We start from the raw sequence: 26,137 nt of genomic DNA on the forward strand, positions 1-26,137 counted from the left end.
TGTCCTTGTGGAAATCAGTTGAACAATATTAGCAAAAGGTTGATGGAGTTGTAAGCACATGGAGACTCGATTATGAGCAGACTGTGCTGCTTGGATTCAACTGAATGTCCTTGTAATGCAATTTTCAGTTTGCTTATCTTTCTATTTTATCGTTCATGTTGTACCATACTGTTTTCATGTTAATTAGAAGTTTCTTACATGCTAACATTGTTTTGTTTGAGCAAATTAAATAAAAAAAATTGCAATACATTGCAGTTTGCATTTATTTTTGAATTTTAAATGTGGAAATAACTTTTGTGAAACTGATTTCTTCACAATTCACATATGATTACCTCGATGTGGTTGTAAACAATATATTAATGCATTTAGATTTTCTACTAAAACCTGAATCAAATGTAGTATTGTCCACTTGACTTTGGAATGTACTAATTTACACCTTATTCAACATGACACTATTCCTCCTCGGTAGCTAATGCTGTTACTTTTCTGTTTGCTGCTGTATGGTTCAGCTGTGGCAAACAGGAAGAAGGCAGGACTGAACCAATACTGAAACTAAATAAGAGCATTACACAAAGAGCTACTGAGCACTATACGTCTTTTCAACAATCTACAATAGTATGAGCAGTTCAAGCATCGAGGTGCACAGTTCTTGACACCTCCAGGATTAAGCATGTTAAAGGCATTGCTACAGTTCAGCTGAGGTCAAATGCAGCAATGCAACTTTGCAAAAACGGAAACTGAGACTACATCTGCTGTGTGCCTACTCTTCAGCATATAACGTTACCCAAAGAAAAGCTGGTTTGTGATGAACAAGTTTGATTCGTGAATAACTACAAATGTTGAACTTCTTTGTAAACTATTGTAAATTATGCATCATTTTATATTCTTGTAATTATATAAATTGTATTTAAGAAAAGGATTAATACTAAACATTGAATCTAATTGCAATCAAATCAATAATTTACACAATTTATGGTAATTATACTGTACTTTGCCTGCACAAAGTTTACAAAATTAAAATGTTTACTAAATTTAGATGTGGTCTATACATAAAATATAAATTCCCCTTTTATTAGCCTCTGGCATCAATTTTCATTGTTTTTTAAACAACGGTTTGCTGTTTACATGTAACTTCTATAAAGTATTTTAAAATAAAAACGTTCTTCTGTTTTATGTAGAAGTACCTTTGAATAAAAATGTAAGTTAAAAATGGGCGGTTAAGAGTATATTTGTGAACCATCGTCAGTTTTAGTGATTAACGTTATGTATTTAAAAGCGTTAACTTTAGAACAGTGCGCTGTTCTATGTTCTACAAAAAAAAAAGTTATTAGCCTCTCCGGTTTATTAAATATTTGGTTGACCCTTTCTATGCCTCGACCCATTACTAACCAACTATAATAAGCATTTTTTTTAAATAAACTTTTCGCGTTTACAAGCACAACGTATGACGTTGGCTGTCCATCCTCTCTCTTATCATCATATCTCACTGATCATCAAATGTCTCCCCAGGACATGACTCCATTTTGTAAAACACGAACCCTTCTAGCTCAAATGCTTCGCCTCCAATCAACGCTCACGTAGACCCCAACGCAGTCCAATCGGAAAATTCAAAAATTTAAAAACAGGCCATTCCCAGCCAATCAGAGAGCTTCCCGCCCTCAAGGACGCTGGTAGGTTGAGCGGTCACAGAGGGAGGAACGAATTCAGAGCGGGGGCCAGTGTTTTTAAACAATATTCTTTATTTTATGAAGTACTGTGGATACGCTTTAGAGATTTTTAGGATATTAAGATCGACTGAAGGTAAGAAAACTTAATTAATTCACCCTGCATGTTTGTTTTTTTTTGTATGGGAATGTGTATATTGTGACTGCGTAGCTAACGGTGCAGGACTAGATCAGCGCTCGCCCTCAGCTCTGCTTTTATGAAGTAACGTTAGCTAAGCTTAATGTATTGCCATTAACGGTCACAAGTTCTATCTGCAGGTAACATAATATTTTAACTCTTTATTTATGTAAATAGTAGTTACCACTGTTTGTAGTTGTTTTGGAATTTGACTCATATAAGTTAGCCGATTTACAGCCGGCTCTTTGCACAGGAAACTTGGGCACGGCGCGCATTTATTGTATTCTAACACAATTCTACCGGTTTCCCTCACGACTTCTTCATTCGTTTTTTAATTTTGGAGTAATGTTAGTTAAAATTATAATTTATGTTGGACCTTTCAGTTGTATTATTCTGTTTGTGCACGAAAGTGCATGTGACTTTTTCCAATCTTGCGCGAAATAGTCTTGTTTAATGGTAACGTTAACTTAATTTGACTCTGTTCTGTTTGTGTTTAATACACTATTAGTTCATTGTAACCGTTGTTTTTTGTGTGTCCGTTGTATATTAACACGGATTTAATGTTGCTATTTATGAGCTCTCTCGCATGCGGACTGACAATGGTTTGAATACATGACGTTTTCCCTCCATTCCTGTGTCATTGTTTTGCTATGTTAAAGGAACAGCATGTGAATCTGCTCTGGGTGCCTTTGCATCAAATGAAAGAATAATGAGACATAATAACGGTTTAATTTATCATATTTCTAATGAATAATCCAGAATTTATATTCAGTCTGCCAGAGCTAATATATTCTATTCATTAGTTTGATCATGTAAAAATGTGGTCATTTGTTGAAAATACTGTTGATTTAAAAAGTAAAGTCTGATTATCTGTCTTAAATTTTACTTTGAATCGATGTTGGTAGTGATTAAAACCAGTAAAGTGCGCCCCCTCGTTTGCATAACAAAAGCAACAGGCTCCGCCCACTCACGTTCACTCAGTTTAAATCTTTTGCTCTGTAGTTTCACTTCAACTCTCTGGAAGCACATCGGATTTCTGCATTTCTGGACTTCATCTCAGTGTTGGGTGTGTGTCTGTGATCTGGTTCAGGAATGTCTGGAATGTGTTTCATTGGATTAGATGGTTTTAGGGTAGATGGCTCATATTTTTTATGATCAGTACTTTACATATGGTTTCAATATAATTTTTTAGGTGTTTCCTGTAATGGAGAGTATCTGCTTATAAAGTATTTCTAGATGTGTGGGCAGAAGCTTGTTTCTTGCCTTGCCTAAGTGCCAAAATCATGATGATTTGATGCTGGGTTTTGGTCTTTACAACAGATTTTCAGAAGTATTCTTAAACATATATTTTTTCATTATCAAGCGTTACTGTCTTCAGTTTTGAAGAGGTAGTTTGTTAAAAAATTTAATTTAGACTAACTTTATTTATTTATGTTTTTATTATTTTTTTTATGTTGAAATGTTTAAGTGATATCCAGAATAATTTTATTATTTTGACACTATAACCCAGTAACTGTTAGACTGTTAAACAATTAAAAAACGTATTCTGCATTCTGAATAATATATTTTTATTAGACAGTCTAAATCTTTGCAAGCGAGCATATTTTATATTTATAGATATGTATTATTCTTTAGTTAGTCTCTTCTTTTGGGGTTATTCTTCTTATATTCTAGTTTATTTCTTATTTTGGTTATGAATGTCTGTAAAAAGCTAAATAATTATGCAAAAATGTAAATTTATTTGGTTTATTATTTTTCCTTTTAAACATAGTAGTGTAATGGTGTTTTTGGGCAATATTCTGCATATGGATAGTAAAAATTATCTAAGTGGCCAGAAGTTGTTGATACCTGTGCGATAGTAGAATCCGTCTCATAAAGGCCATTTAGAGCTCAACAATAGTGCTGGTGCAGAGAGTACAGTGTGGGGGCGTAATTCAGACCCATCAGCACTTCTGAGACGGCAGCTGACATCATCACTTCATTGTCATCAGGCCATGTACAGCTACTCTGGTGCTTCCCTTATGGGTTTACCACTGAACGCGTTTGAAATATCACAGAGAATCTTTAAGTCTGTAAAGATAGATTACTGGTTTGTTTTGAAGGGATAGCAAATGCTCGTGTGCACTAAAATTATAAAGATGAACTGTGTGTAAACATACTTCTATCCCAGCGTAATATGCAGATATAACTGTAAGCTATTTATATGTTAATTGTCCCAAAAAGTATAAACACTGGCCCTACCAAAACTCTTTTTGAGCATCTCAGGATCCCGTTATGAGCTACTTTTGTTTTTTGTGAAACGTTGAGTGCTTGAACCAGTTGTAGAATCATTTTGGTGATGCTTTTGGCACAGGGATTACACACTTGACTTCATCTTTAAAGGCTGCATGCTGGGATACTATCATTAACAGAGTTGCTGTTGATGTATTTTGTTTCTAGTATGTCCTAATTTTCAGACTGTTACGTTTGTTTAGTAGTTAGTTAAAAAGGAAAGGCAATTATCTTGTGTTAATTGTTTTATAGGTAAACGATGCCGACTGCAAGGTTTCAGACTGGAGAAACTGTAATGGGCCGCTGGCCTGGAAGTAACCTTTATTATGAGGTCAAGGTGCTGAGTTATGACAACAAGACTCGGCTCTACACTGTCATCTACAAAGATGGGACTGAACTGGAGCTGAAGGAATCTGACATCACGGTATGAGTGAATTTGAGAATCATTTAAAGAGCATGTCTTGTGCCTCGCTGGAATCAAGAGCATCTGATCGTCTGATACAAACGAGTTTGCATGATCAGTGTCATAAATTTACTTATTTGATTTATTAGTGACCTAGAAACTGTGCAGAATATTTTTATTAGTTTATGTCATTTTTATTAGTTTATGTCATGTTTTTTAAATCCTAAAGCTTAATTTCTAGGTTTTAAATCCATTTACCGGTATATAGATTTTACACTAGATTAAGTTGTGGTGTGGATGGTGTTTTATTCATTGCAGAGCCTGACTGTATTTAAGCAGGGCGTTGCACGCTCTCGGTCTAGATCCCGCTCTCGTTCGCCTGGACGCCCGCGTCGCAGTCGTTCCCGTTCTCCAGCTAGAACGTCCCGCCGATCTTCCTCTCGCACCACAGATGTGCGCAAGGAAAAACTCAAAGAAGTACTGGAGGTCCGACTCACCCCTGTGGTAAGGGACTTGTGTGCTAGGACAAAACAAACAAAGACTCATTATTTATTTACCCCGATCTGTTTGGTAGCATGTTCAGGAAGTCAAATACATTAAAAACTTTAATATATAGTATAAAGTAAAAACATTATTCTTTTCATATTAAGATTTAACAAGAATTTTTCAGTAGGATTTTTAGAACTTTTTAAAAGAAGTCTCATGCTCTCCAAAGCTGCATTCACAGTAAAAACTGTAAAATTATGTAGTATTACTTTTAAATTCAACTACAACTTTTTTTGTGTGTTTTAAAATATTTTGAAATACATTTTATTCCGGTTGATTACAACTAAAGGAGTTGAATCTAATTTAAAGCAGTTAACTCAAGCATTTTAATGGTGTTAACTCATTTGTCTCTCCTCATGGGTTCACTTTATGTGTTCTTGACTGCCATCTGTTTCAGTCGATGACACACGAGAACAATAGCAATGGCAAACATGAGAAGAAAGAGGGAAATAATACAGCCAATCCAGCTTCCACAATCACTGAGGTATGAATACATCATGGATTCACATTTCATTAATGTCTTAATCGCTAGCAACAATAGAACCTCCTTAATGTTTCCTGTCAGATGTTAGAAACTGCTGTAGTTAAGGCTGGAATGTCATGATGCATGCATGTTGTGCCTCTCATGTGTGACAGGAGCCCATTTAGTTGTGCACACAAAGCTAAAGCTGACTGTGGGCTCTGTTCAATCATACCCTCACATTTTTCAGCATGTTTTTGCTCATGGGACAAATGAATGGGCTTTACAAAGCATGAGCAGACGGCTTTACCTTTACACTAGTATGACTGTGTAATCCTAAGTTTCTTTTCTTGACTTGGACTGACATTGAGATTGATTGCCACTGAAACTTTGTGCTCGAGCATGACACAACACATACAAATATTTACATAAAAAAAAAAGTTTGGGGTCTTTTATGCAGTCAAATATAAATACAGTTTAAAGTAACTTTAATGATTTTCTTTTAAATGTAATTTATTCTTGTGATGACAAAGCTGAATTCAGTCTCCAGTCTGCAGTGTCACATGATCCTTCAGAAATCATTCTAGTATTTGTTGTTCAAGAAACATTTCTTATTGTTTTAAATGTTGAAAACAGTTGTGATTTTTGTTTGAAATAGAAAATCTTTTGTAACACAAATGTCTTAAATGTCTTCTTTTGTGCATCACTGCTGAATGAAAGTATTTATGTCTTTAAAAATATATTTTGTATTTATTCTTTTTATGAATAAAGTATTCATATTTAGTATGGTTGCTCATTGAAATGTTCTAACAGGAGAAGACAGAGACTGAATCAGAGAACCAGGCAGGTGGGCGCTACAATCTACGGCGCAGGAAGGACCAGGGCGATGGCAAGACAGTAGAGTTGGAGCAAAAGACAGAGACGGAGACATTATCGCAAACTAAACCACCCACTGCCAGTGCCATCAAGACGACAGATCTGGAGTTCGGAGGAAGAGTTGGTGAGTCTTCTCAGCACTTTAATGTGATTTTGGACTGTGTAGACATCCACAGCACAAACCTGATGCAAAATGTTGGTCTAAATAATTTAGCTACAAACAAAAAGCTTAACAAATGTAGAAAATGGTCTCAAAATCTACAGCAAAGCAAGCAGGGAAATATTAATAATGAATTATTATCAGTATATTGTGCATTTGAAATGTCAATAGCTATTTCCAGGATATTTTGAGTAAATCATAGGCTATGATTATCCATTCCCTTGGTCTTTCAGGTGTGTTTTTCCTGATGTTTCTGTTGCCTGTGGCTGTGTTGGCATTGCTCATTCTCTGTGGACAGAAGGATGCCAGTCTCCAGAGCTTCCCTCTTGAGCTCCCTGCCCTTCAGTCTCTCTGGGACTGTCAGGTCTTTGGCATCGTCCTGCTCTGGTTTCTCTTCCAGGCCGTTCTCTCCCTGCTCCCTGTCGGAAAGGTACTGTCACATTCACATGACTCCCCGTGACCCAGGATTAGGCACATGACCACATAACTCCATGGCTCTTGTTTTTGCTTTGCCTGTTAGCTGCAGTAAAGCAGGCTAGATTAGATTAATCACTATTGGTAGCATGCAGATAGAGAGCCTTTCTGGAAAACATGAAGACTTGCTGTTTATTTTATATTTTATCTACTATATAATATGTGATCACAAGCAGAACGATTTAGTTTGATGCATCTTATCCAGTCCAATCACACTATAACTATGTATTTCTATACAATTGCAAAGCAGCGTCACTACTCGATGCATTATTATAGACTTCAAAAAATACAATAGTTTTATATATCACTTATACTTTCATATTTTAATTTATTACTGCTTTTTAACTTGTTGCATAACATGAAACAACTCTTTGCCAGACTTATTTGTTCATGAATATTACTTTGGATTGTGTCCCTTTTATTTAGAAAGTCAAGTCAAGTCACCTTTATTTATATAGCGCTTTAAACAAAACACATTGCGTCAAAGCAATTGAACAACATTCATTAGGAAAACAGTGTGTCAATAATGCAGAATGATAGTTAAAGGCAGTACATCAATGAATTCAGTGATGTCATCTCTGTTCAGTTAAATAGTGTCTGTGCATTTATTTGCAATCAAGTCAACGATATCGCTGTAGATAGCGAAAAAGTATTAGGGTCACAAGAATAACAGATGTTGCTACATAGTTATGTAATATATAAAATGTTTGTGAATCACTGTAATATATAATAATGTAAGATTTAAGTTATAATGATTGAAATATTATGAAAACCCTATGCTGCTAATGTAAAAATTAGTATAATAATAATAATGTAATAGCATAGTAAGTATAATATAATTAGTAATTAGTATTATTTCAGTTAATACTATAATATCTTTCTACCTTTCTTAGTAAAGTAATTTTTTTTAAATCTAATATTTAAATTTAGGTTATTTCAGGTTTGTTTGAGTTAACAAAATTATTAGTTTTAGTTAAAAACAACACTGATTAGTGGTCAGATGTAAATCCTTCATCTCTCTCCATCCCTCCACCCTACAGCTCGTTGAAGGAATGCCTCTCAAGAATGGAAAATCTTTGAAATACAGGATTAATGGTTAGTCTTCATTGTTGATAGATTTTAAGTTATCATTTCTAATGGCAATCTAAAATAGTACTATTTAACAAACTTAAAGGAGTAGTTCCCTTCCAGAACAATTTTTTTTACAGATATTTACTCACCCCCTTGTCATCCAAGAAGTTCATGTCTTTCTTTCTTCAGTTTTAGAGAAATTATGTTTTTTGAGGAAAACATTTCAGGATTTCTCTCCATATAATGGACTTCTATGGTGCACCCGAGTTTGAACTTCCAAAATACAGCTTCAAAGGGCTCTAGACGATAGCTCACTGTGAACTCTGTGCACTCCGCTTCATGACAGTTAGGGTATGTTGAAAAACCTCCCATCTCATTTTCTCCTCCAACTTCAAAATCATCCTACATCGTGGTTTTGATCTTTGCATGTTCACTTTGTAAACGGTGGGTTGGTACTTCTGCAGCGATGTAGGACATTTTGAAGTTGGAGGAGAAAATGAGATGGGAGTTTTTCGACATACCCTAACTGTCATGAACCGAAATACACAGAGTTCATGCAGAGCTAGACAAGACGAGTGGTTGAGGTTAAAAAGTACCGTATTTTCCGGACTATAAGCCGCACTTTTTTTCATAGTTTGGCTGTTCCTGCAACTTACAGTCAGGTGCGACTTATTTATCAAAATTAATTAGACATGAACCAAGAGTTCACATTACCATCTACAGCCGCGAGAAGGCGCTCTATGCTACACAGTGCGTCCTTTCGCGGCTGTAAACGGTAATGTTTTCTCTTGGTTCTAAATAAATGCGACTTATAGTCCAGTGCGACTTATGTTTTTTTCCTTGTCATGACGTATTTTTGGACAGGTGCGACTTATAGTCCGAAAAATCAATATATAAATTGTACATATTTTTTTAGAAATATCATTTTGCTAGTCAAGACCCTTCTTCCTCAGCTGGGATCATTTAGATCCCTTTGAAGCTGCATTTAAACTGCCTTTTGGAAGTTCAAACTCGGGGGCACCATAGAAGTCCATTATATGGAAAGAAATTCTGAAACTTTTTCCTAAAAAAAACTGAAGAAAGACAGGAACATCTTGGATGACAAGGGGTTGAGTACATTATCTGTACATTTTTGTTCTGGAAGTGAACTGCTCGTTTAAAATGAGGCATATTTGCGTTTGGTTTTTAAAACTTTACTACTCAGATAGCTATGAGTGATCTGTTTAATGATCTCTGATTGTGCTCTGCATCAGGTTTCTATGCACTTCTCCTCACGGCTGTGGCAGTAGGTGTTGCCATGTATCAGGAGGTGGATGTCAGCTATATCCATGCTCACTTCCTGCAGTTTTACACCTCGGCCCTGCTCATTGTCATTCTTCTCAGCATCTACCTTTTCATCCGCTCCCGCTGGGCATCTGAAGATGAGCTCGCTCCTGGAGGCAACTCTGGTAAGATGTTTAGTGTTAAATCAGGCTACACTGACCATCTTCTCCCATTTTAGATCTGGGTATTTTCACTTCAATGGCTTTTAAAGTTTCTAATCACCATTATTTAGGTATAAATAATCATCCAAACAGAGTTGTCATATAGTTCCTGCTACTTTTCTAGCTTTGGTTAGACCATTCACAGCTGTTTTTCATTAGTAAATAAGCCTTCCATTAAGACCAGCTTATAGAGAAAGCATGGGAGAATTTCCATTTATGTTGAGTATAATTAAAAGTTTATTCTTGTTCCTATATTCCTCTAGGCTACTTTATCTATGACTTCTTCATGGGCAGAGAGTTAAATCCCCGCATCAAGAACTTCGATATCAAGTTCTTCTGTGAAATGCGCCCAGGCCTGATGGGTTGGGTTAGTATTTTTATCGTTTTACATCTTTCCAGTGATGGTTTGGTTTGGTTAGACTGATGTTGTAATCACTCCCTCTTGTGGTCAAAAATCAGTAACACTCAATTTTCAGAGTTTCAATCATGTTAGCTATATAATATAGTGTGCTATATAATTTTCTTTTTTCACTAATTGAAGAAACATAATCATTGCTTGTTTCCACAGGTATTGATTAATTTTGTGATGTTGCAAGCTGAAATGAAGCACCAGAATCTTGAGAATCCCTCTCCAGCGATGCTCCTGGTCAACATCTTCCAGCTCCTGTGGGTCGTTGATGGCTTTTGGCATGAGGTACAACAAATGTGTTTTACAAATCAAACACAATTATTTCTTAATGTGGTGTAGAAACCATGAACTGATTGTAATCAAATCACTCCGTATTTCAGGAGAAACTTCTGACCATGATGGATATAGTGTACGATGGCTTCGGATTTATGTTGACATTTGGAGATCTGGTTTTTGTTCCCTTCACATTCACCTGTCAAGCCTACTATCTAGTCAGCCATCCCAATGAACTCTCTGCATTCTGGATCATTACTCTCATCACTATGAATGGTCAGTTTCTGCTGTGCAGTTTCTCTTTAGCTATACTAGTTTTAAAGAACACAATATTAATATGCTCAGATTTTAAACACAAGTTTTTAACTTCCCTAACAGGAGTTGGGTACTATATTTTCCGGAAAGCCAATTCTCAGAAGTTTGCCTTCAGTAAGAACCCTTCTGACCCAGCAGTGTCTCGTACGTGTTTTGAAACAAATTAACCTAAAGAACAAACATAGAATGTTAAAATAGTTTGGTTAAATTTTTATTTATTTTTTTATTTTTTTTATCAGACCTGAAAACCATCCCTACTGCGACTGGAGAGAGTCTTATTGTGTCTGGTCTCTGGGGGTGGGTCCGTCATCCTAATTACTTGGGTGACATCATCATGGGGTTGGCCTGGTCTCTTCCGTGTGGTAAGCATTTGTCTTCAGTTCACCTTTCTGATGAAGTGAAGCTGTCCTATCAGTCTGACTTGACTTAGTCCTGCATTTGATTCCTGTTCTTTCCTGTAGGATTCAACCATTTGATCCCATACTTTTACCTGATTTACTTGATCGGTCTGCTGGTGCACCGTAACGCACGAGACGAGCGCCAGTGCAGGAAAAAGTACGGCTCTGCATGGGACGAGTACTGCAAAGCTGTTCCGTTCCGCATTTTCCCGGGAATATACTGAGGACTCACAGACTCAATCTGTTACGGACAATCGGGGCAAAATAAAACTTTCCTCAGGATGACATTGAACATCAGACATGGGGATGAATTCTTAGCAGCTTGGCTTCTTTTTTAAATCTTTGACTTTTTTGTAATTGAGCATCAAGTTAAAACCAAATTTTCTGCTTTGTCACAAAATGTTTACGGATTGTGGACACTGCCCCATTTTCGATCTCTTAAAAATGTATATTGTTGTACAGGTGTTTTTTTTACTCACAAGATTGTTTTAAATAATCCGTAACTTTAAATCTCATTTAATGTACACATATACACATTTTAAAGTATCTGCTTGGCTATTTACCATTGGCTTTTGTAATGACAGTTCGTTTAATGCTTTTGTATATTGTGTATGATGGGATTTTTTTTTGGAATATGTATAGTAAGAAAAGATGTAATTCTTTCTCAGGACCAGCAATTTGTAAAAAAAAAAAAAAAAAAAAAAAAACAATTTTCTTAATTTCTGTACATATTTAATAGAAATTTTAGGGTTTTTTTGTATTTTAGGCATTATGCACTATGTTAAACAACTTTCTTTTATCCAAAGTTCACAAGATTTGGCTTTGCTACCTCAGAATTTTTCCAGTTGAAAACACATTTAAAAATTTGTTTTGTTTTTGGAAACTGTGGATTTCAGGCACTATGTGAAGTGTCTAAGTATCTTTTGCGAAATCATAATTGTTTGTTGTGAACAATAACGTTGAGCTATGTACTTCAATCTTGTACAAAGTAGCCTAACTTCTTTACATTTTCATTAAGGTTTTAATTTAAAATGTCAATGCTATAAACTGTGAATGTAATGTAAAGCTTTTCTTAACTTATCTTTAATGCGAGGATATCACTGTGGGCATAACATTTGTCCTAATGAAAGTTTGCAATAAGTGTTTATAGCTAAGATGAGCTTTTATTTTATCACAGTGAAATGAAGCATTGTACAATGTTATTTATCTGGTTCAATTTTAGAGTGTTCATTTTTGTTAAATTTGGTTACCTGGCAATCAATTTCTGTACAAACACCATTTTTAAATATGCATTAATAATTAAACCACTAGACAAACCGTCTGCCACGTGTTGCCACAAAATGAAATGTTCAGAATACATTCTTTTATAGGTTAAGTTTGGAAGATATTTAATAGTTCATTCATTTTGACTGTTGAGCCTAAAGTCCTCTACTGTTGATGCCATCCTCTTTTTTTTTTAATCCAATTTACATTATCCTTTTTTCCCCCGTCAGTATATTCCGCTCTTTCTGGTCAGGTGATCAATGTTTTCACAAAATATATTAAATGTTCTATTTCTCTTCCCTATTTGTAAAGATTAAAAAAATCATAGTCATCCTGGATGTAATATTATATAACAGATAAAGTTAGAAACACATAGGAGTCTGTAAGAAAATCTGGGCGGGAAATGTCGAAGTTTAGTTAGGCCACATAATCCATTGTTGGCAGTCGGTTGCAAGTAAGTTTTTTAAAGTTTAACATCTCTCACTGTGAATGGAAGATACATACTATTCAGAACATTTTCCACGGAATAAGAGTAGGTATTTGAAGAGTGAGTAAACATTAATTTGTCACATTTGTATTCCTTTACTTAGGGCCTGTCCCCATACTGGAGTCGTAGGGATTCGTGACGTTCGAGTATGAACAGGCGCTTAGACTCATCAGTGATTATTCTTATGCATTAGCTACAGTCTAGCACTAGATGTCAGCAACGTAATGCACAAATTATGTAGGACTTGCTCTGTGATAGGTCAGCTGGCATAAGGATGTTTATTTTGGGCTCCCGGGGTGAAGGATCTAGTGTCAGAGTATCACTTCCCTCATCAAGGGAAATGACAAAGTGACTGATGCATGAAACCATTTCACTCATTGGCCAATGCGCAACAAATGAAGCACCCATGAATGTGCACATTAGAAAGCTAATTGGTTTTAGTGTCATGCTAAATAGTGCTTTATTAGAGACGACATCTGTTAGCCTGGATCTGTGTGAAGTGCTTCTAGCTTTTAAACGACTTTTCTTCTTTCCCGTGAAAATTTTGTAAGAGTTTAGCATATTTGAATGATTGTTTTTAACTCATAATTTCGGTGACTATAAATACCAATTTAAATGAAGTCAAATGATGTTTCATGTGAAAATCATTCAAAGATTTGCTCAGTTGTGTTTCATATTTGCCAATGGAAAGGTTACACAATCCAAGCCAAGCATTCATCATTACTCGCCAGGGACTGTTATAAAATGTTACCCCTCGTTTCCTCTCATACAGAGCAAGATGGGCATTTTTAATAGAGCCCAAGCATCGAAGATGGACATAATTCTAAGACAATTTGTGATCTCTAGTAACATGTTGTTTTGTCTTCAATCTTTGTGTTCTTGACTGCAGCATGATTGAGTCCATTTGCAATTTATTACAGCACTGGAAATTATAGGAATTTATCCAGCTTTGGTACTTTTCAGCATCGCTCACAGAGCATGAGAGTAGAGCTGTAGCCTAGTGCGTTGAGAAATGCATTCGAGACGCAGTTTAATTTTACAACAACACATCCATCAATACTGGTGGTAGGAGGGAGTTCAGTAATGTTGAAAGTAGTGTGCAGTGTGCACTGAAAGCAAGCATGAAATGCACTTCAAACTTTGATTTATCTAGCTGTTTTTATTTGTTTACGTGATACAGAAATTAATGGTTAAAGAACAGATGCAGCATTAACACATTCCTATTCATCAGAATCACACAGACGTTTTTTTAGCAGCTCTGACTGCTCCTTTTTTCGGGTGGCGAGAGGCGGTGCGTCAGTTTTTCTCAGCTTTGAGCTGGAGAAAATATAATTATGCTGCTCCAGATGGCTTGCGTATTGTGTTGCTGTTGGCGGGCCTTGAAAGAGCTTTCGTCTTTATCACGCAATAAAATCATCTCGGTGAAGAGACACATCAAACTTAAAGACGCAGCTATAATAACATCTCTGGAGGTCTGCGCGTTTCCTGCAGCCAGGCCTCCTCTTTCTAAGCGTAAAATGAGAGTGACGCTGATGATGCTCGTGAGAACCTGAGAAACTGTGACTCGCTTACTGTTAATCCTGGCGGACAATGCCAAGAAAAGCCCAAGGGGGAAGCTGTATGAGGTCCTTGTCCTTATCAGCTCAGAAGGGTCTCAGAGAGCAGAGTTGTTGTGGCACCTCCCTCCACCAATCACTAGTGCTCACCCATCGGCCTTATTATCATGTGTGCTCACTGATATAACAGTGACATCAATCTGCCGTCAACCAGACCATACCTGTGCCAAGTTAAACAATCAAAGCCATGCATGAGGTGACCTGTGAATTCACACACCCACGCAAAAACACATGCCCACACATTTCTCTCTAGGGAGTGCATTTGGCAGGAAACCTGTCATGATCTGTGCATGTCATTTTTCTCACCAACTTGGGAGTTTTAACAGACCTTGCCCTTTTTTGACAGACATTTTGGCTCATTCCAGACCGAGCACAGACCGACTGCTGGCTTTGCGTGAAACAGCAGCTTTGAATTTAGAAGCTGAAGTCCTATTAAGGATCTGGTCACAAGGTAGGTCTGCATAAATAATTTGCATCTAATACAAACATTATGTACGTTTTGAGGAGATATGTGGGTTTCTTTTTGCAGTAATACTCCTAATGCTCTTTTCAGTTGGATTATGGCATAATTAAACACTGGCTCTGTAAGTTTTCAGGGATATGAAGCTGGCTGCAGGGTTAGCCGTGCTGTGGCTGTGGGTTGTGGAGGCCATGGAAAACTGCCCTGATGCTTGTAAATGCAGCCAGAAAACCAGTGCGGAAAAGACTGAAGTCAGTTGTCAGAAGAAGGGACTTGAGAGCATCCCACCCAAACTCCCTCTGGACACATGGATCCTTAAAATGAGTGAGCAGACTGCAAACTTTTTTGGGGGGAGGAAATATTCTCAGTAATAGTACCAACCCTTTTGACAAAATATAAGGAACAAGATTTATATTTAAAATAAACATTTTATATCATGGATTTTCATATAACAATGCAAAAAAAAAATTTCTTTTGAAAGAAATGAATACTTTCATTTAGCTATAGGATGCAGTACATTGATCAAAAGTGACAGTGAATACATTTTTAAACTTTTATTTATCAAAGAACCCTGAAATAAAATGTATCACAGTTTCCACTAACATGTTAAACAGCACAACTGTTTCCAACACTGATAATAATACGATTGTTATTATTGTTTCTTGAACACTAAATCAGCAGGATCAAGTGACACTGAATTTAGTAGTAGTGACTGCTGAAAATTCAGCTTTGCTGTCTCAAAAAGAAATAATATTTTGAAATATATTGAAATAGAAAACAATTTTGTATTAAACTGTATTAATATTTCAAATATTACGGTTTTTACTGTGTTTTTGAACATATATAACATTATATACTGTATATATATATATATATATATATATATATATATATATACTGTATATATATTAGTGGTGGTCATAGACTAATTTTTTTTTAATCTAGATTAATCTCACTGTAATCTTGGAATTAATCTAGATTAAAATGGCTCAATTGAAAAGGCATTCAGAATATGTGTGCTACCCAAATAAAATAATGACAAAAATTTTTTTTTTTTTAGAACGGGTTTCCCAAACCAGGTGGTGCATTAGACCAGGGGCTCATCTCCTGTTTCCAAAATGCATCACAAAGTGCTTGAAAAAGCTGTAAACTTATTCCACATTGCACAAAGTGCAAACAACCTTACGCCTGTTTCACACATACTCCGTCTGCAGTGTGTATGCGTTTTGTATTTTTTTACGCATCCATGTTAACGGATTCCAGCGTTCGGTACCGAGTAGCGGACTGCAAACACGTCCTGTGTGAAAGCACAATGAGTCCGTGCTGCTTCTGCACCACATACGAAATGCACACGGACTGCATACGCACTGCAGATGGAGTATGTGAGAAACAGGCATGAGTCTTGTCGAGGTTTCCATTGGGAAGCTTCTTAAAAAAAATAAAAAATTCCCTGAAGCAAACCCGGCGCCATCTTAGCTGCATCCATGTTAGCACGTCACGTTTGATGGCATACACACTGGTTTAAAGACTCGTCCTCGCCCCCTATAGGGCAATTTGGTTAGGTATACATCCGCGCTAAAATATCAAGGTGAAAGTCATCATAGCTTGCCTAGTATAGACCCAGCTCTCAACCCAACTTTGAGAATAGATTAACGGCGATATTTTTTTTATTGCCCGATAAGAGTCTCACGCCGATAACGGCCGACCACACACTAAAAAATGTTGGGTTAAAAAATAACCCAACCTGTAACCCAACTATGGGTTGGTATAGCACCTTCCCATATGTGGGTTATTTCAACCCAACCCATTGAGTTAAAATCCTGTTGGGTTAAAAGTTACCAAATAGTTGTTAATTATTTATATTAATTAACATCAGCATTTTTATTAAAAATGACTTAATACAACAATATTTTGAAACTACTTTGTTGTAAATTACAGATTTTATTATAATATGCAAATAACACATTTACAAATATATTTTAAAATATTTTATTTAATTGTACAAGAATGTGTAAAAATACAACTGACATTTTCAAGATGTACAAATGTGTCTTTTCATATTCATATCAAAACACACAAATAGTTAGAGACTAGGACCTGTAACCCGAAGGTCGCCGGTTTGAGTCTCGGTGCTGGCAGGAGTTGTAGGTGGAGGGAGTGAATGAACAGTGCTCTCTCCCACCCTCAATAATGACTGAAGCTCCCCGGGTGCTGGATATATCTGCCCACTGTTCCGGTTGTGTGTTCATGGTGTGTTCACTTCTCACTGCTGTGTGTTTGTGTACTTGGATGGGTTAAATGCAGAGCATTTTTCCAATTCCGAATATGGGTTACCATACTTGGCAAATATTATGACTTTCAAATAAAATGAACACAACATATAATACAACCCGAATTCCGGAAAAGTTGGGACGTTTTTTAAATTTTAATAAAATGAAAACTAAAGGAATTTCAAATCACATGAGCCAATATTTTATTCACAATAGAACATAGATAACGTAGCAAATGTTTAAACTGAGAAATTTTACACTTTTATCCACTTAATTAGCTCATTTAAAATTTTATGCCTGCTACAGGTCTCAAAAAAGTTGGCACGGGGGCAACAAATGGCTAAAAAAGCAAGCAGTTTTGAAAAGATTCAGCTGGGAGAACATCTAGTGATTAATTAAGTTAATTGATATCAGGTCTGTAACATGATTAGCTATAAAAGCTTTGTCTTAGAGAAGCAGAGTCTCTCAGAAGTAAAGATGGGCAGAGGCTCTCCAATCTGTGAAAGACTGCGTAAAAAAATTGTGGAAAACTTTAAAAACAATGTTCCTCAACGTCAAATTGCAAAGGCTTTGCAAATCTCATCATCTACAGTGCATAACATCATCAAAAGATTCAGAGAAACTGGAGAAATCTCTGTGCGTAAGGGACAAGGCCGGAGACCTTTATTGGATGCCCGTGGTCTTCGGGCTCTCAGACGACACTGCATCACTCATCGGCATGATTGTGTCAATGACATTACTAAATGGGCCCAGGAATACTTTCAGAAACCACTGTCGGTAAACACAATCCGCCGTGCCATCAGCAGATGCCAACTAAAGCTCTATCATGCAAAAAGGAAGCCATATGTGAACATGGTCCAGAAGCGCCGTCGTGTCCAAGGCTCATTTAAAATGGACTATTTCAAAGTGGAATAGTGTTTTATGGTCAGACGAGTCCAAATTTGACATTCTTGTTGGAAATCACGGACGCCGTGTCCTCCAGGCTAAAGAGGAGGGAGACCTTCCAGCATGTTATCAGCGTTCAGTTCAAAAGCCAGCATCTCTGATGGTATGGGGGTGCATAAGTGCATACGGTATGGGCAGCTTGCATGTTTTGGAAGGCTCTGTGAATGCTGAAAGGTATATAAAGGTTTTAGAGCAACATATGCTTCCCTACAAACAACGTCTATTTCAGGGAAGGCCTTGTTTATTTCAGCAGGACAATGCAAAACCACATACTGCAGCTATAACAACAGCATGGCTTCGTCGTAGAAGAGTCCGGGTGCTAACCTGGCCTGCCTGCAGTCCAGATCTTTCACCTATAGAGAACATTTGGCGCATCATTAAACGAAAAATACGTCAAAGACGACCACGAACTCTTCAGCAGCTGGAAATCTTTATAAGGCAAGAATGGGACCAAATTCCAACAGCAAAACTCCAGCAACTCATAGCCTCAATGCCCAGACGTCTTCAAACTGTTTTTAAAAAGAAAAGGAGATGCTACACCATGGTAAACATGCCCCGTCCCAACTATTTTGAGACCTGTAGCAGAAATCAAAATTGAAATGAGCTCATTTTGTGCATAAAATTGTAAACTTTCTCAGTTTAAACATTTGCTATGTTATCTATGTTCTATTGTGAATAAAATATTGGCTCATGTGATTTGAAAGTCTTTTAGTTTTCATTTTATTAAAATTTAAAAAACGTCCCAACTTTTCTGGAATTCGGGTTGTAATAAAATAAAATAAAAATAATAAAATCAAGTAATAATAATAAAAATATACCAGTTGCTGGACCTACTGATGATCAATAAAATAAAACACTTTTTTACTGATTACTAAATACAAAGTTTTTAAAGAGGAGAAAGTGTGCAGAAGAAACTATTAAAGACTTTGTGTTCCAAAAACTCTCAAATGGGAGCAGAGGGCTTTAGGTAGTAGATGTCATATACAAAGAAAAGTTTGAAACCCAGATCGACTGCTTGTAGTATCCTCTCCTGTTTCATCGCCTCCCCGTTTAAAATAATAAAAACTTGGGAGGAGTTTTCCTTGTCACCAAGCACCAGGACATGTGGATTCTGGCTTGTCAACCTTAAAAGAATAAAAAAAAAAAAAAAGGTCAGTTAACATGCGTTGTGATGTTATTTCATTGATACACTCACTTTACAAATGAATGAATTTAAATAAGTTAAAAGCTATAGCAAATTTAAATGGGTTAAAGTGATAATTCACCCAAAAATTTAAATTCTGTCATCTTTTTTTTTTCTAAATATCTTCTTGGAACGATTTGTATTGTACAACGTGTGTCTTATACAAAATAAATAAAGGTGACTTGACTACACAGGGCACTGTAATTTTAAGTGTTGCTTTTACTTACAGGTTGAATGTCAATGAAGGACCGCTTCATTTCCATGTATGATGTGCACACCATTTTTCCATTTGTGTGGTATGGTGCAGATGGCAGGAAGGGTTTTAAAGACAATTTCTGAACAAAGGCCTTTAAATGACAAAAGTACAGAGAAAGCACAAGTAAAAAAAAAAAAAACTAAGCTTACAGTTTACATTTTTAGTTTATGTGGGGATCTATCATTTGCACTAAGAGACAGACTAAACCAGTTTTCACTCCCTCCAGAATATTTGTGGCAATATTTGTGGCTAATGTGAGTAAATTTTACCACCCTTTACCCTGATTTGGACTTGTAGGGAGGAACAAAAGTACACTTTAAATGAAAGGAAGCGTTGTTGGATGGAATACGGCAATACACTTATTTCACCTCATTTGTCTTTTTTCATAATTTTTGGAAGTCATAGGTCTAAGTAAAATTGAAAACTTATGTATCATTAATTTAAATAGGTTACTTCCCTTGAAATGTTTCAATTAACAGGCAGAAATTCTATTGTTGCCATTTTTCCTTCACGAAAAAGTCCATTGTCTAAAACATAAGTATAAACACATTTAGTACAAAACATTTAAAAAAACATGTCAATCAATCTAGCTTCATAAGAGAAATTGCTGTAAATATAGGGTATTCTAATAGATGCATAACAATATTCAATATGCATAAACCATTAAAACACTTTTACTGTACAATTAATTAGTTCTGGTGCACTAAGACGAATATGGCTTCTGTTTTACGCTCCCCTCTTAAAGGTTGGTTGTAAGAGTAACATTATGTAAATTTGGGGCGCTGGTATAAATTTCCGCTGAAGGAGTGGATTGCCTCATGACTGCGCACTTTTCTTTGGGTTTTGAACTTTTATAACAGAAAATTGCAGGTTCATTCAAACGATTCTCGCGGAGTCTGCTGTCTGTCTCATGACTGATGTGTGTGAGGCTGTGAGCTCAGCTTGCTCGAGCAGCTTCTTTCACTGGTCCGATCCGATAAATGGTCCGTGCGGCTTTTCTAGCTTAATTCTAACGATTTCGTCAAAATTTCACATTTCACCAGACATTTTTATTAACTTTAAGTAATACTCGTCTGAAAAGTTTTGCAGCTAATCTTTTAATGCATTAATGCTTTCGAACAAACAGGAATAGCATTCATTTACAATCGATCTGATTCTCTGGGGGAACCAAACGGACTAAAGGGAACAAAAATTTTTTTTTTACGTATAAAAAAAATAATTCACGTATCAGACACATTACTTAATGTTAAAACAGTTATATATATCATATGATTATTTTGACAGTTACTTACCTTTCATAATCATGCAGGCTGCCGCTGATGTCCACACTGAGTGTCTGACTGGACCGTAAAAATTTGAACGGAGTGAAGCGGGAATCATATTTAACCCAACAGTTGGGTTATAACTAAAAATAACCCAACGACGAAAAACAATTACCCAACAAATTTTAAGATAACCCAACACATTGACCCAATATGTGTAACCCAACGGTTAGGTTAAAAAAAACAACCCAGCGTTTTTTACTGTGCACTAATATATATATATATATATATATATATATATATATATATATATATATATATATATATATATATATATATATATATATATATATATATATATATATATATATATATATATATATATATATATATATATATATATATATACATACACACACATTCAACAATGACAATTTTGAAAGTACACTGAGCCAGTGTATACTTAAAGGAAATTCAGTATTTCTATATTAATGTTTCACAGAAGTAATAATTACAATAATTATGGTAATTTGACGGTTACTATGGTTACACTGTTAGTCCATTAATTATTATTCCTGACCCAGTGCTCAGACCTAAACCTCTCTCTTGGATTAAAACTTGTATGGTATTACTTTAAAGAACGAACAATTTGTAATTTGTGTGGTATTACAGTAAAGAATGGACCAGTTAAAAGAATGGTATTCTTTTAATTGAATAAGTGTGTTTTTACATCTTCTGAAGAAAATGTAGATGACAGCCATCACAATAATACTAGGGTGTTATGAATGGTTGCAAGGCCATTGCTAAGGTATTTAAAATGGATATGAGACCATTAGGGTGTTCTGTGTGGTTGCTAAGGACTTGCTAGGGTATTTTGGGTGGTTGCTAGGTGCTTGTCTCAACATACCGTAAACTCTATTTGATATTCTGGTCTCCAGCTAAAGCTCTGGTTCATCATTTAGAATCTATATAAATCAGTTACAGAATTTGAGGTATTGTCTTTATATGTATGGTGCCTGTCTACTTTTTCAGCTGCATTCTTCCCTTTGGTTTCTCCTTAAGTTATTCATTAAAAAACAATGAATGGGATTTTTACTCCCGGAACTCGACTTTTGTACTCTATTGTTCGTTTACCCTAAGTATGGGCATAATGATGTTTACTTCAGCAAAACTTATTAAATCCACCTCTTTTGCTTCCTTCTGTTTCTTTTTTAAGGTGAAAATTTATTGCAGGATCTTCCAGCCAACATGCTGAGCTCTGTCCCTAAAATCGAGAGCGTAAACTTAGAGCGAAACTCAATCAAATCAATACACCCTCAAGCATTTTCTGGGGCCCAGCGACTGATGCTTCTGAATCTGCAAGGAAACCGGATGTCCAAACTCCCAGTGAAGGGCTTCAAAGATCTCCTAAACCTACGCTTTCTCATGCTGGGCCAGAATCAGATAGCTAGCCTGAAACCTAACATGTTCATTGGCATGAGGAACCTCTCAGAGCTGGATCTGCCCCTGAACGCCCTCACTGCTCTCCCACCAAATACATTCAAGCCTCTGATTGCCCTCAAAGTCCTGGATCTAGCCTTGAACCACATCCAAAGCATCTCACCCAAAGCCTTTGTCGGACTTGACGAGCTGCTTTTTCTCAATTTGGACAACAACAAGCTGAAGAATATCCAAGCTGGGACCTTTGCGTCCTTGATTGGTCTTGAGATGCTGGTGCTAGACAACAATTTTCTCTCCACACTCTCCGCGGCCATGCTAGAAGGTCTTTCCAACCTGCAGGAACTCTATGTGAGAAAGAATAAAATCGAGAGTCTGCCAGCTGATGTGTTCCGCCACACACCTAAACTTACTCATGTGGGCTTAAGTGGGAATCAGCTTCATGCCATTGATGGAAACATGCTAGCCAACATGCAAGGTAAGAAGTAGGACTAGTATGTGAGTTGGCTATAAGTTCTAAGACAACCAAAAATTATTAGGCTAGTTTTAGGTTCCTCTGACCCCGATCTGACTTGTTTCTTAGGGGCTATTAACATAGCTTATGCGTTCATCCAAAGATGCCCAAACTAGAGGCCAAGGGCCAAAGTTGGCAGGTGATGACCTTTGATTTGGCCCACACTGTTGTATCACACACACAAAAAAAACAAATAGGAAAAAGAAGAAAAACACATACAAGAATATCTCAGTTTTTTAGTTAAATTTTTTTTTTACATTTTTTTAAACTAAAATGTAAAGAAAATAGTTGATTTGAAAAATAATAATAATAATAATATACAGTAGCTACAACCCGAATTCCGGAAAAGTTGGGACGTTTTTTAAATTTTAATAAAATGAAAACTAAAAGACTTTCAAATCACATGAGCCAATATTTTATTCACAATAGAACATAGATAACATAGCAAATGTTTAAACTGAGAAAGTTTACAATTTTATGCACAAAATGAGCTCATTTCAATTTTGATTTCTGCTACAGGTCTCAAAATAGTTGGGACGGGGCATGTTTACCATGGTGTAGCATCTCCTTTTCTTTTCAAAACAGTTTGAAGACGTCTGGGCATTGAGGCTATGAGTTGCTGGAGTTTTGCTGTTGGAATTTGGTCCCATTCTTGCCTTATATAGATTTCCAGCTGCTGAAGAGTTCGTGGTTGTCTTTGACGTATTTTTCGTTTAATGATGCGCCAAATGTTCTCTATAGGTGAAAGATCTGTACTGCAGGCAGGCCAGGTTAGCACCCGGACTCTTCTACGACGAAGCCATGCTGTTGTTATAGCTGCAGTATGTGGTTTTGCATTGTCCTGCTGAAATAAACAAGGCCTTCCCTGAAATAGACGTTGTTTGGAGGGAAGCATATGTTGCTCTAAAACGTTTATATACCTTTCAGCATTCACAGAGCCTTCCAAAACATGCAAGCTGCCCATACCGTATGCACTTATGCACCCCCATACCATCAGAGATGCTGGCTTTTGAACTGAACGCTGATAACATGCTGGAAGGTCTCCCTCCTCTTTAGCCCAGAGGACACGGCGTCCGTGATTTCCAACAGGAATGTCAAATTTGGACTCGTCTGACCATAAAACACTATTCCACTTTGAAATAGTCCATTTTAAATGAGCCTTGGCCCACAGGACACGACGGCGCTTCTGGACCATGTTCACATATGGCTTCCTTTTTGCATGATAGAGCTTTAGTTGGCATCTGCTGATGGCACGGCGGATTGTGTTTACCGACAGTGGTTTCTGAAAGTATTCCTGGGCCCATTTAGTAATGTCATTGACACAATCATGCCGATGAGTGATGCAGTGTCGTCTGAGAGCCTGAAGACCACGGGCATCCAATAAAGGTCTCCGGCCTTGTCCCTTACGCACAGAGATTTCTCCAGTTTCTCTGAATCTTTTGATGATGTTATGCACTGTAGATGATGAGATTTGCAAAGCCTTTGCAATTTGACGTTGAGGAACATTGTTTTTAAAGTTTTCCACAATTTTTTTACGCAGTCTTTCACAGATTGGAGAGCCTCTGCCCATCTTTACTTCTGAGAGACTCTGCTTCTCTAAGACAAAGCTTTTATAGCTAATCATGTTACAGACCTGATATCAATTAACTTAATTAATCACTAGATGTTCTCCCAGCTGAATCTTTTCAAAACTGCTTGCTTTTTTAGCCATTTGTTGCCCCCGTGCCAACTTTTTTGAGACCTGTAGCAGGCATTAAATTTTAAACGAGCTAATTAAGTGGATAAAAGTGTAAAATTTCTCAGTTTAAACATTTGCTACGTTATCTATGTTCTATTGTGAATAAAATATTGGCTCATGTGATTTGAAATTCCTTTAGTTTTCATTTTATTAAAATTTAAAAAACGTCCCAACTTTTCCGGAATTCGGGTTGTAGATATAAAACAACACTTTTGGCCCATGACCCTCAAACAAGTTAGATTTTTAGCCTTCCATAGTAATTATGAGCTGTAGTCTTAAAAATGCAACTCTAAATATATCAAAGCTAAAAATAAATGGAAAGATCAAGTTTGAATATTGGCCTTCTGTAGTAAACATTTTCAGTAATTTTGAGCTTGATGGAGTGCAGTGTAATTGAAACTCTAAATATATCAAACCAAAATATAAATGGAAAAATCTAGATAATCTAATTAGCAGACAAGAGGATGTACCAATATTTCATAGTAGAAGACAATTACAAATAATTCTTTATTCTTATCTGTTAAGAGTAACATGTTAATCACATCTCTGATTGATTCAGGTTTAAAGGAGGTGTTTCTGCACGACAACCCATGGAAATGTGACTGCAGCATCAATTCACTGGTGCATTATGTAGCCCAGACGAGGGCTAATCACTCTCCTCTGCAAAGACTTCGGTGCACCAGCCCAGAAGAGTTTCGTGACAGACCCATCCACCAGCTGAAATCTGATGAACTTCCCTGCAGGGCCTAGAAAATCCTCACATCTGATGTCACATCACGAACGACCTCCAAAAGTTGGGAGCACAGTGTAATAACAGCGTGATATTTTCTGCATTTGAATGGCGATGCTTCACAGAACTCCAACCACAATTGCTTTGACAGGTTAATGATAGAGCTGCTGTTCTGCAGATAGTCATAATTTTTACCCACACCAGTCGACTATTTTCAGGCCACCTGGAGAGCAGTGCATCCTACAAAACTAAGGAAGAAGTTTGCATTTGTTTTTTCTTATACAAATGAAATGCCTATTTTGTTATGTATAAATAATAATAATATGTTTTCACATTTAACTTAATGTTACAAAAGCTCATGTTATATATTCTATGTATTATTTATCCAAAGTGTTTTTTATTGTCCTTCAGCATCTACGTAGAAGATGCTGTCAAAATATAAGTAGTATGTTAGTAGGTGAGTAAATAAAAAATACTGTATCATACAGCAGTTTAAATGTAATTAAACCTATTCTCAAAATTATTTATCTATTTGATGTATACAGTATACACACAATAAACACATTTCGCAACCTCAATTGATTATTTTGTTAGATGCAGTGAAGCCTAAACTAAATAAATAGAGGTTTGCTCAGAGACAGACTGTAAACTTCCAGCACCACCTGAGACTGAATTCCTCATCAGATTGTTACAGCTGAATAAGCTTCCTTTGAAATCATCATTCTGTCTCTAAATTCCACCCAGGGCGCTGAAGCTGCAGTCCCACATACAGGAGTGGGATCTTTTCAGATGCTGGGAAGGTGTTATTAAAGCAGGGTGCTAAAACCTATGCTTTGGTATTTTACAGTTAACTGATATTAAATCTAACTGCTGGGACAGCGTGTATTCAAAGTGCATTTAAAAGTTTAAAAGAACATTAAATATTAAATTGAATATTTAAACCGCGCACTGTCACACGTTATGTTTTATTAATTAGATAAAAAATATAATCACT

The 26,137-nt window shown here is 36.4% G+C and overlaps 2 protein-coding genes across 3 annotated transcripts; both read left to right on the forward strand.

Annotated features, from left to right (window-relative positions):
• The first annotated feature begins 1,643 nt into the window (after positions 1–1,643).
• Positions 1,644–12,299, forward strand: LOC132106605 (delta(14)-sterol reductase LBR-like). 2 transcript variants are annotated; one of them, XM_059512434.1, is made up of 14 exons: positions 1,644–1,800; positions 4,366–4,537; positions 4,835–5,020; positions 5,460–5,546; positions 6,336–6,522; positions 6,792–6,988; positions 8,073–8,127; positions 9,357–9,551; positions 9,851–9,954; positions 10,156–10,281; positions 10,377–10,545; positions 10,648–10,728; positions 10,824–10,946; positions 11,046–12,299. In XM_059512434.1, the coding sequence occupies exons 2-14, from the start codon at positions 4,373–4,375 to the stop codon at positions 11,204–11,206; spliced, it is 1,836 nt and encodes a 611-aa protein (XP_059368417.1). In that variant the 5' UTR covers positions 1,644–1,800; positions 4,366–4,372; the 3' UTR covers positions 11,207–12,299. The 2 variants fall into 2 exon arrangements, with proteins under 2 accessions (XP_059368417.1, XP_059368418.1); XM_059512435.1 differs by lacking the exon at positions 1,644–1,800 and adding an exon at positions 1,873–1,982.
• Positions 12,300–14,294: 1,995 nt separating this feature from the next.
• On the forward strand, positions 14,295–25,862 carry si:dkey-1j5.4 (insulin-like growth factor-binding protein complex acid labile subunit). Its single transcript, XM_059513494.1, has 4 exons — positions 14,295–14,799; positions 14,945–15,132; positions 21,941–22,639; positions 24,973–25,862. The coding sequence occupies exons 2-4, from the start codon at positions 14,949–14,951 to the stop codon at positions 25,161–25,163; spliced, it is 1,074 nt and encodes a 357-aa protein (XP_059369477.1). The 5' UTR covers positions 14,295–14,799; positions 14,945–14,948; the 3' UTR covers positions 25,164–25,862.
• The last annotated feature ends 275 nt before the right edge of the window (positions 25,863–26,137 follow it).

Source organism: Carassius carassius, chromosome 27, assembly GCF_963082965.1.
Source record: "Carassius carassius chromosome 27, fCarCar2.1, whole genome shotgun sequence".
NCBI classification, from domain to species: Eukaryota; Metazoa; Chordata; class Actinopteri; order Cypriniformes; family Cyprinidae; genus Carassius; species Carassius carassius.